An 11,211-nucleotide genomic window follows, 5' to 3' on the forward strand; every position below is an offset into this window, starting at 1 on the left:
GTTTGAGCACGCTTGATTCCGAGAAAGCATCGAGTAAGTGCCTTTTAACCCCGGCCAAATCTCAACCTCACACAGGTAAGAAAAGAAACACTGGAATTTTTGTCTTTACTTTGGGAATCGAACCTGGGACTTTTTACATAAGAAACAAATGCGTTACCGCTACGCTTTTTTTCTTTTTCCTTGTCCATCTAATGAGGGACATCCTATGACACCACACGAGTCTAATGTAGCAGTTGTTTCATTGCTACAAAATAAAAACGGCGGTGAAACACTCTAATTCATTATTATGTATTAATTGTAGAAATGTCACTTCTCGTCCATCTGATGAGCGGCATACTACGGGATGGACATGCTATGACACAGACCTCATGAGTCTAATGTAGCAGTTTTTTCATTGCTACGAAATAAAAACGGCGGTGAAACTTCATCTTTTAAAATTAAAAAAATATATATATATTATATAACATGGTGTTCTCATGTTGACCCAGCACCTAAATGGAAAGTATTGTGTCTCTTATCTAACCTGCCTCGGTGGTGCAGTGGTCAAGGCGCTCGCCTGGTTAACAGGAGGGCGTGGGTTCAATCCCAGCCGAGGTATGGAATTTTATCCTCAATATAATTTGAGAATTTGACCACAATAATAGTAGTAGCCTACTAACTGCTGGAGTAAAGGGACTTTTCAGTCCTATGCGAGCAGTATAAATAAGCACCATTATTATAATATTATTATTATCGCCCATCTGATGAGAGGCATACTACGATACAGACCACACGAGTCGAATCTCTTTTCTTCGTTTCAGATGAAGTGGAGATAGTGTTTGAGAAAGTACCCCAGTTGAGCGAAGAAGAGCGGGCTCTCACCCTGAAATATTCTCTACCACCTCACTTTGTTTTCCCGAGAAAATATTTTCGTTCCCCTTGTAATTAATTTCCTGAATGATAAAATTGAGCCCGTCTCTGTGACCGAGTGGTCAAGAGCACTGACTTGACCCGGAGGTGCTGAGTTTGAATCCCGGTCTGGGCGGAAATTTTCTGACCAATTTTTTTCCGGTCCCGTAAGGACAGAGGTAGGTGTGTAGAAGAATATGCCTTGAAAGTTGGAAGTAACACGAAAGAGGGTCCGAGCTCCGAGGCACTTCTAATGGAGGGGTTGCAAATGGGTAAAAATTATAAATAAATGGTCGATTCCTATGTAAAAAGTAGGGAAAAATCCAAATCTGAGGTCAAAACTCCGAAAAAATAACTGTAAACGATCGAAAATTCAATTTTTATTTTCCGTTCTAATGAGATGTGTGACGTCAGACTTAAGCGCAACTGATCTATTGTCTCTCTTCCTTTTAAAAAGGTTTGAGATTTCTCTCTTCCTTTTAAAAAGGTTTGAGATTTCCCTCTTCCTTTTAAAAAGGTTTGAGATTTCTCTCTTCCTTTTAAAAAGGTTTGAGATTTCTCTCTTCCTTTTAAAAAGGTTTGAGATTTCTCTCTTTCTTTTAAAAAGGTTTGAGATTTCTCTTCCTTTTAAAAAGGTTTGAGATTTCTCTCTTCCTTTTAAAAAGGTTTGAGATTTTTCTCTTCCTTTTAAAAAGGTTTGAGATTTCTCTCTTCCTTTTAAAAAGGTTTGAGATTTCTCTCTTCCTTTTAAAAAGGTTTGAGATTTTTCTCTTCCTTTTAAAAAGGTTTGAGAGAGGCAACTGAAACGGCTAAGGTCTTTTCCTCGCGAAAGCGAACAGAGAAGGAAGACAGGATATGAGAAAGCCAGCCGTTCCGAGAACGAACTTTATTTGTTGAGGATAAAATCCGCTCCGGGCGGGAATCGAACCCACGGCCTAGCGCTTACAAGGCAGACGCGCTACCAACCAAGCTAACTAGGCTGGCAGAGTATAAATTTTTAGACCTCCCTTAGGCTAGCACTGAACCCGCGTCCTTCTGTTTGAGTAAAAATTTAGGAACATTCAATACCACGCTGCTAAAAATATTTTAAAGGCCCAGAGTAAAAAAAAGATCAGCGGTTAGGTGTGGAAGAGCGAGGTTGGAAAAAATAGGGCCCGTCCGGGATTTGAACCCGGGACCTCCTGCACCCAAAGCAGGAATCATACCCCTAGACCAACGGGCCACGATGAACAGAGTGGCAGAAATAGACCTGTTTGAATGTCTGTCCTCCAGACTGTTAAAAATAACAGCTGGCAGTTTGCCAATAGTGATAAGCTGATAAGAGATCCCCCCAATAAACACTTTTAATGGATTTCTCACCAATGACTTAAGGAGAGATTTCGCTAATGGGAGAATGGGGCTCAACCACTTTTTTTTTTTCTTCGCTGATAAAGGAAGTTCTAAACACGCTGATTGCAATAGAAATGCTTAAAATTTCATTTGAGGCTTCCTAAGAGGAGAAATCTTCGTTTGAAATTTTCGAATTTTAAATAGGAGGAGGTAGTGTATTTGGTTCCACAACCACCACAGCAAGTTCCGCGTTTGGGGCTGGAGGGAGCGTATTTGGGGCTACCGGTGTTTTCGGCACACCCACTTCGGGATCGTCCCCTTTTTTTGGCGCAAAGTCTTCGGAGGGAGCGCCTACAGGGGGGTCAACATTTGGCGCGTCTACTCAGCCTGTTTTTGGTGAGTTTGAGTGCGTAGAAGTAGGGTGATGGTACGAGTGAAAGGACTCATTAAATTAATAGATATGTCCACCTGTAAATTCAATTTAAAATTTTTTTAATCATGTATGAAAAATATGTAACTACTAACATGTCAAATTACAAATTACTTTTTTTTAATAGGTACATACTCGTATATCATAATTTTATAATGGCCTAATTTGCACTAAGGCGAATGCTCCACCTAAATGGGGTTTTTTTTTCTCCTTTTTATACCTTTTTTTTACTTTCTTCTATTATTATGTAATTTGTTTATAATTTAAATAAATAAAGTGGTGCACTATTAAACTGTTGAGATGAAGGGACTGCATGTCCTAATTCGACAGTCTAAATAAAGCACTAATATGTATCTAATCTCATCTTTCCTATGTAAACATATCCATGATTTGTTCCAGGAACAAACACCAATGCCTCATCTCCAGCGCCGCCCCAGTCAGACCGCACAGGCTCAAACGCCGCAGGGGCGCCCTCCGCAGACGCCAAGCCCGGAGGCGGCACAACGGCTCCATCATTCTTAGACAAGGTTAGCGCGACGCCTTCATTCTTAGACAAAGTTAGAGCGGCGCCTTCATTAATAATAACGAGAACGAGAATGGTTTATTTAATAACAATAACCTTTATCATTTGTTCCTATACAGAGTGTTTGTAAAGTCCGGGGACCCCTGAAAATTTTTTGAACTGCTAAAGGTCAGAAGCTGAAATTTAGGGTAGTGTTTTATCTTTTCAAATACCATTTTTTGAAGTATTCGCCAAATTTCGAGCCAGGATCGATCCCAGGGGGACCGAACACTACCCTAAATTTCAGCTTCTCATCTTTAGCCGTTCAAAAAATAATCAAGGGTCCCCGGACTTTATTTAAACACTCTGTATGTACCCATTGGTACTTTTCAGGAACGGTTTTCTTCTGTATAATTTATGACATTAGAATTCTCCTTTCTTCCGACTTGATTGCATTATACAATCACCCAAAAAGGATTTTTCAGTGATCCAACAAGGGGTTTTTAGTGATCCAGAAAGGAGGAGCATTTTCTGTTTGGATCATAAAAAACTCCTTTTTGGACCATTAAAAATTCTCCCATTAGTGAAATCTCTTTTTAAGTCATTGGTGAAATCCACTATAAGTGTTTAAATAAATTAAAGGCCAGAGTTGTCCTCCACAAAAAAGTACTTATAGGCATCTTTTTTTATTATTATTAAAAAAAAGAAAAAAAAAACTTTTACATTGGCCTTTTCATTTTCCCTTCATTTTTGATGAGATTATATCCTACAAATTCCAACAACCCACTATATGTAAAGTCGTAACTATAGGTAATGCTATTATAGTAAGAATAAATAAAAAAAAAGTAAAAGTAAAGTAAACAATAAACGGTGTTAGGAGAATAATAATAATCCAGGTCACCCATCCACATTCTAACCAAGGTCACGCGTTCTCCACTCCCCTCTTCCCAAACTACAGTGCTGCTGCCTAGTGAATCATTTTCGAAACTCTCTCTCTTCTCAATAGTTGAATCCATTCATATACTGATATGTTTGCATTAATTCTCATCGCGGCCCGTTGGTCTAGGGGTATGATTCCTGCTTTGGGTGCAGGAGGTCCCGGGTTCAAATCCCGGACGGGCCCTATTTTTTGTTTCACCCCCTCACAGTACAACCTGTGCCCTAAATCACCAAAGTATGGAATAGTATTTACAATTCCATATTTCGATATGATTCGTCCAAATTCAAAATTCTGCTTTTCCATTGGTTATTAGGTTATTGCACTTGTAAGATACTTTTCCATACTTTGGTGATTTTGGGCACTGTATGTAACACCCGACGACATCTTTCAAATATACAGTATGTTTCATAAAAGACCATCGTAATTTATTCAGGGTGTTCCATGCCCTTCGCCCCCTCACAGTACAACCTGCATGTAACACCCGACGACATCTTTCAAATATACAGTATGTTTCATAAAGACCACCGCATTTATTCAGGGTGTTCCATGCCCTTCGCCCCCTCACAGTACAACCTGCATGTAACACCCGACGACATCTTTCAAATATACAGTATGTTTCATAAAAGACCACCGCATTTATTCAGGGTGTTCCATGCCCTTCGCCCCCCTCACAGTACAACCTGCATGTAACACCCGACGACATCTACTTTCAGATCCACAAGACCGTGGCCAACTTTCTGCTGTGGCCGGGATTCGAACTGCGACCCATGAGTTCGAGCGACAAGGCGTGGGTCCTGACCGCGATGAATTTGGCGGAAGACTACCCGGAACCCGAACTAGAGGAGTTGGCCGTCAGGTTTAAGAATGTGGAGTTGGCCCATGACTTCAAGGCGATTGTCGACAACGCCGTGCAGCGGGTTGTTGAGATTAAAGGTGAGAAAGAAAATGGTCGAATTCTATTTCAGAAGCTCTATATCAAACTTCAGGAAAAGATTAAATTTTCTTCCTCGATTTAGAATTTGAAAATTAATTCGGGAATTCGTCATAAGTTGTGGATACGTTATTATTACATTAAATATACGAGTATGGAACCTACTTTTTTTTTTTAAGAGGTTTGACAGAGGGAACTGTAACTGCCATGGTCTTATCGTCCCGAAATCGAAGAGAGAAGGAAGACAGGATAGGAGAAAGCCAGCCGTTCCGAGAACGAACATTATCCCATCAGGATAAAATCTGCCCCGGGCGGGAATCGAACCCGCGGCCTGGCGCTTACAAGGCAGACGAACTACCAACTAAGCTAACTAGGCTGGCGGAACCTACTTTAGAAACATTGTAATGAGAAAGTAGTGCAATCGTTACAAATTTTCAACATCAAGAAGCGAGTAGAATAGAAATATTCGTTTCAAAAGAAGCATTGTTCATATTTTTTTAGGGACTGTTTAATGGCTTACCTTATTTTATAATTGACTAGGGTTCTTTGTGGGGGATTATTATTTACATGACACCGACTCGAGTTTCGCCTCACTCGTAGGCTTTTTCAAGATGACTGCTTTTTTTTAGTTGTGTTACATTCGAGTCGGTGTCATGTAAATAATAATCCCCCACAAAGAACCCTAGTCAATTATAAAATAAGGTAAGCCATTATCTAATTTGGGTGTCTAGTATGAATCTAATTAATAATAATTCCTCTTCGGGACTGTTTAAGTTAAAGTGCTGAATGGATGTTCGTTGTGCGGTGGACGGTTTTAAATAAACCCTCAAAAACTTCTTCTTTCAATCCCATTTCTCTTTTTTTTTTCGTCCTATCCAAGTAATGGTATAAATAAGCATTAATTATTGCCTCGGTGGTGTAGTGGTCAAGGCGCTTGCCTGGTAAACAGGAGGGCGTGGGTTCAATCCCAGCCGGGGTATGGAATTTTATCCTCAATATAATTTGAGAATTTGACCACAATAATAGTAGTAGCCCACTGCTGGAGTAAAGGGACTTTTCAGTCCTATTCGAGCAGTATAAATAAGCAGTATTATTATTATTCCTCTCTTCTTCACAGCCAATTCATCATCGCATCACGATAGCACAGGTGACCACCATAGCCCAGCCGGGTCAAACCACGAAGAAGAAGATGAAGGAGAAGAAGGAGAATACGTAGAAGAAGAGGAAGACCAATATGAAGTGGTGGAAGAAGAAGAGGAGGAGGAGGATGAAGATGACGAAGATGAAGATGATGATGTAGATTATGAATCTATTCTGATGAACATGACTACGCTGGTGGAACACCCTGTAACCCTGCTGAAGCGGCCCAGTCCGCAGAACAAGTGGGAGACGATAGGTGAGTGGACACCCTGTATATGTAGTGAATATGACCTTATTGACCACCCTGTAACGCTGCTGAAGCGGCCCAGTCCGCAGAACAAGTGGGAGACGATAGGTGAGTGGACACCCTGTATATGTAGTGAATATGACCTTATTGACCACCCTGTAACGCTGCGGAAGCGGCCCAGTCCGCAGAACAAGTGGGAGACGATAGGTGAGTGGACACCCTGTAGAAACTTTTTTTTTTTCCAAGGGACTTATCGTCACTGTATATCTGCCAAAGTTTTAGTGACGAAGGTTTTACCTGCCTCGGTGGTGTAGTGGTCTAGGCGCTCGCCTGGTAAACAGGAGGGCGTGGGTTCAATCCCAGCCGAGGTATGGAATTTTATCGTCATTTTTTTAGCGGTTGATTTTTTGTTCTCCTTCGATTAATGAAATGAGTTTTTATTATTACTTTTCTTTTCTAGGAAGGAAAGTATTATTTTAATTTTATTATTTATTTTTTCTCTCAATGTTCCATACACATACACTTCTGATATGGAGCACCACAATCTTTTAGATATCAAACTGGTACCGAAACTTACTTAGGGTCTTTTTTAATTATAGCTCCTTCTGTATTTCCGAAAAACGGCATAATGACCACTAAATAAAGGGTTATCATTTATTTACTTTCCTCTGATATTTTTCTGTGAGAAATTTCACCTGGGAACTGAGTACTATCTACATATCTCATAGCATAGATTTTTTTTTATATTAGATATTATTTATTTTATTTTTATGTGAAAAAAAGATTATCTAATGTTACTCGTATTTCCCTGTGATATTTTTCAGCAAGCAATTTCACCTGGGAAGGCGCGGGGGCTTCGGTGTTCAAGTCCGTCTCTTCCAATCAAACCTCATCCCCGTCCACTCAGAAGAACACCTCCACTACGGGAGATGGAGACGACGAGGAAGAGGCAGGCGATGGAGGAGAACACGATCCTCACTTCGAGCCGATCATCCCTCTGCCGGACATTGTCGAGGTGAAGACTGGAGAGGAGGACGAGACAAAACGTAAGTAAAAAATCTGGTGTGAACATCACACGACTTTCCTTATCCCATTGAATGATGCTTAATTTGGGTGTTGTTCTATTGTAACTTTTACAATATCTCTAACCGTTTAGTCAGTATAGCTGAAAAAACGGTCAAAATACCGCCAACCGCAGCACCCATCTTAACCAAAAGTTTCGTATCCTTGTCACATTTAACAGCTGCACACCAAATTGTTTCTAGCTCTTACAGTTCTCAAGATATTTTGTTTACATACAGACAGACCTATGGCTGAAACTTTAGAAGGCTCTAGGGAGTTCAAAACGTGTTCTGACACTAAAAACTGAACATTGAAAATTTGACCCGATTACATTACTTCCCCCCCTATAGGATAGAAAACTAGACCTGCGGTGTGCAAGCCTAGTGTGATGCTCACTCAGAGGAGCTTGCTATGCTATCAAAATACCCCTATCCAATGCTAATGAAATTCGGGTGTGGAGATCACACGACTTCCCTTAGCTTATTGGATATTACAGGGTACATAATTATATTTTATTCTGACAAGGTTTATTCTATTCTATTTGCAGTGTATGGAGAGAGATGCAAGCTGTATCGGTATGACAAGGACTTAAAGGAATGGAAAGAGAGAGGAGTAGGAGAACTTAAACTCCTATTTCATCCAGAGAAACTCACCTATCGGCTACTAATGAGACGAGAACAGGTAATATAAACGAACGAAGTAAGGGGTTGGATGGAAGAGAATGCCTAAGGCATTAATCCCGCCCCTTATATAGTTGGAATATTTTGTATATGTATAGTCTATTTTATTATTTAAGCAAAGGAGGCACTTAGTAATGTTGTGATAGCCACAAAAGCTGTGAAAAAGCTCTGCTTTACCACAAATAATTTCGTATTTGATTTTTTGATTCGTTTATTTTATTATTTATTTCATTTCTGTTATTAATTTTCTCTCATTGTTTTGTATGTTTACATGTCTTTGTAAATATTCCAATAGAAAAGAGTTGAAGATCGTCGAAGAAAAAGAAGAAGAAAGTACCAAGCTCCAAGGTGGCTAGAATAGAATATGTATTCCTGTACTGTCCGTATATACAGTATGTTTCAACAAAGACCATCGTAATTTATTCAGGGTGTTCCATGCCCTTCGCCCCCGCCTCAGTACAATCTGCTTGTAACACCCGACCCCTTATTTATCTTCCCACCTTATGTATACAGTGTGTTTCATGAAAGTCCACCGCATTTATTCAGGGTGTTCCATGCCCTTCACCCCCTCACAGTACAACCTGTGCCCTAAATCACCAAAGTATGGAAAAGTATTTACAATTCCATATTTCGATATGATTCGTCCAAATTCAAAATTCTGCTTTACCCTCCATTCAATGACAAGATACCCGTCTCCTCACATTAACCTCACCCAGTCTGAGTGGGGCTGGGAAAAGTAGCGTATGATTGCCCAGACCCAGCACCTAAATGGGGAGTATTGTGCCTCTTCTCGCCCATCTGATGAGAGGCATACTACGGGATGGGCATGCTACGACACAGACCACATGCGTCCAATGTAGCACCTGCCTCGGTGGCGTAGTGGTCAAGACGCTCGCCTGGTAAACAGGAGGGCGTGGGTTCGATCCCAGCCGAGGCATGGAATTTTATCCTCATTTATTTGAGATTGTGACCACATAATAATGGAGCTCTAAAGGTTAGGACTTAGGTGGTAGAGAACGCCTCCGGCGTTAACCTCACCTAGTGGTTACCTTCCACTCAAGAGTCTATTATTATTGTTTCATTGCTACGAAATAAAAACGGCGGTGAAACACTCATCTTAAATTAAAAAAAAGACGGTCACCCATCCTGATACTAACCACGCGCAACGTTGCTTAACTTCAGCTATCCGTTTGAAATTGGTGTATTCAACGTTCTACCGCCGCTGACTTTCCAGCCGTTCCGGGAACAAACCTTATCTGTTTAGGAAAAAGTACGCCCCAGGCGGGAATCGAACCCGCGACCTAGCGCTTACTAGGCAGACGCTCTACCGTCCAAGCTATCTAGGGTGGGTGGAAAAAATATAGAGAAACCAGTGTGCGTTCGCTTGTACCTTGGTCTTCTGCTTCCCCCAGTAACTTTCACTTTCACTTGTACTGGAAGCATTGTACTTTGAACTCAGTGAATTCTATCCTATGATTACACAATCATTTCTTCAGGACATTCAAGTGTGAATTTTGTTTATAGTTATCTATTCTGCTCTGGTTCTTCATCGTGGCCCGTTGGTCTAGGGGTATGATTCCTGCTTTGGGTGCAGGAGGTCCCGGGTTCAAATCCCGGACGGGCCCAATTTTTACGTTTTTTTTTCGATAATGTTAAACCGTTTGCTCCCAAAGTCCACTGATTTTTTTTTTAATTGAAATCTCTCGTTCTCGGAACGGCTGGCTTTCTTCTATCCTATCTTCGATTTCGGGACGATAAGACCTCCGTGGTTACAATTCCCTCTCTATCAAACCTCTTTGAATAATAATAATAAACCCATAAAATACAAGAGACCTTGTTTAGACTCCTGGGGAAAAAGGGCTTTTTAGTCTCGTTCGAGCAGGATAAACAAGGTATATATTCAATTCAATTCTTCGCGGGCACTTTAAGGTTCTGTTCCTTATTTGTGTTTCTAGAAAACCTCGATAGTAAATAATTTTTTAGGCAAACCCCTCGATAAGAAATAAAACTCGATAATAAATAAACCTCGATAAATAACTTTGGTCTTTTCCCTTGAATTATTTCTTATCGAGGTTCTACTGTATATTTCTAATTATATTGGGTTTTTTTTTTCTATGCGTTTTACAGGAGGAGGTTCGGCTAAGATTGATTTCGATTCGGATACCTCGTTCTACAAGGTGGTGGTCGTGGATGGTGGATGCCCTTTGCACTCAATCTGTGCTATACCTTTAGCAAGGGGAATTCAGGCTGGTATACTCCCTGTTGAACGTCCCCCAGCCAGACTATCCGATGAAATTCAATAACTTTCATCAATCCCATTTTGTGTTTTCTGTTTTACAGGGTGTAACACTCGCCAAGGATGCATCGGAAATCAACGTAGAAGACGACTGAGTCCATTCTGTATACATTTGAACGCAGTGTGACCTTTTTTTAACCCTGTCAAAAGGGGACTGTTGTAATAGAGAAAAGGGGGTTGAATGATAAAAAGGAGAGAAGTAGAGAAGTGTGAAAAAATTGGAAATAAAACTGTCTAATAACTAAACGTTTCTCACATGTTAGTCCAGTAATTTTAGACTTTTTTTTTTTAACCCTGTCAAAAGGGGACTGTTGTAATAGAGAGAAGGGGGTTGAATGATAAAAGGGAGAGAAGTAGAGAAGTGTGAAAAAATTGGAAATAAAACTGTCTAATAACTAAACGTTTCTCACATGTTAGTCCAGTAATTTTAGACAAAAAAAAAGGGGGTAACTTCGGATAATTAGTAACAAAGGTTTCTCTTCGCCAAAAGCTTTGTGTGTGACCCTGGATCATGGCTCAGAAGTTCCCTAAAATCCCCTGTACGCTTGACCGCTTTTTCCACCAAAAAGGTTAATGTGAGGAGATGGGTTGCATGTCATTGAATAGAAGGTAAAACCCGCGTCACTTGAAACTTCAACAGGTTAAACCCATAGCAAATAATTAATTATTTATTTTGACAGGACCTTCCGATAAAATTCCTCTATAAGTAAAAAAAAAAAAAAAAAAAAAAAAAAAAAAAAATTTAAAAAGAGGTTTTTTTTTTTTT

At 40.2% G+C, this 11,211-nt stretch overlaps 1 protein-coding gene and 3 non-coding genes across 4 annotated transcripts; 3 read left to right on the forward strand and 1 right to left on the reverse strand.

Annotated features, from left to right (window-relative positions):
• Positions 1-2,038: 2,038 nt before the first annotated feature.
• Trnap-ugg lies at positions 2,039-2,110 on the reverse strand. Its single transcript has one exon. It is a non-coding gene; the product is annotated as a tRNA-Pro (tRNA).
• A 3-nt stretch (positions 2,111-2,113) lies between these two features.
• LOC103510511 lies at positions 2,114-3,218 on the forward strand. The gene is made up of 3 exons (XM_008475185.3): positions 2,114-2,194; positions 2,422-2,613; positions 3,047-3,218. Exons 1-3 carry the CDS (start codon positions 2,114-2,116, stop codon positions 3,167-3,169), a joined length of 396 nt encoding a protein of 131 aa, XP_008473407.1. The 3' UTR covers positions 3,170-3,218.
• A 982-nt stretch (positions 3,219-4,200) lies between these two features.
• On the forward strand, positions 4,201-4,272 carry Trnap-ugg. The gene has a single exon. It is a non-coding gene; the product is annotated as a tRNA-Pro (tRNA).
• A 5,430-nt stretch (positions 4,273-9,702) lies between these two features.
• Positions 9,703-9,774, forward strand: Trnap-ugg. Its single transcript has one exon. It is a non-coding gene; the product is annotated as a tRNA-Pro (tRNA).
• Positions 9,775-11,211: the final 1,437 nt, after the last annotated feature.

This window comes from Diaphorina citri, unplaced genomic scaffold, assembly GCF_000475195.1.
Source record: "Diaphorina citri unplaced genomic scaffold, Diaci psyllid genome assembly version 1.1 scaffold607, whole genome shotgun sequence".
NCBI classification, from domain to species: Eukaryota; Metazoa; Arthropoda; class Insecta; order Hemiptera; family Psyllidae; genus Diaphorina; species Diaphorina citri.

Bases quoted from the DNA above. Each gene is read 5' to 3' on its own strand.
- LOC103510511 (XM_008475185.3), top strand. From the start codon at position 2,114: ATGAACAGAGTGGCAGAAATAGACCTGTTTGAATGTCTGTCCTCCAGA. The intron at 2,195-2,421 runs GTGATAAGCTGA...AATTTTAAATAG, and splicing joins CAGCTGGCAGTTTGCCAATA to GAGGAGGTAGTGTATTTGGT. The intron at 2,614-3,046 runs GTGAGTTTGAGT...GATTTGTTCCAG, and splicing joins GTCTACTCAGCCTGTTTTTG to GAACAAACACCAATGCCTCA.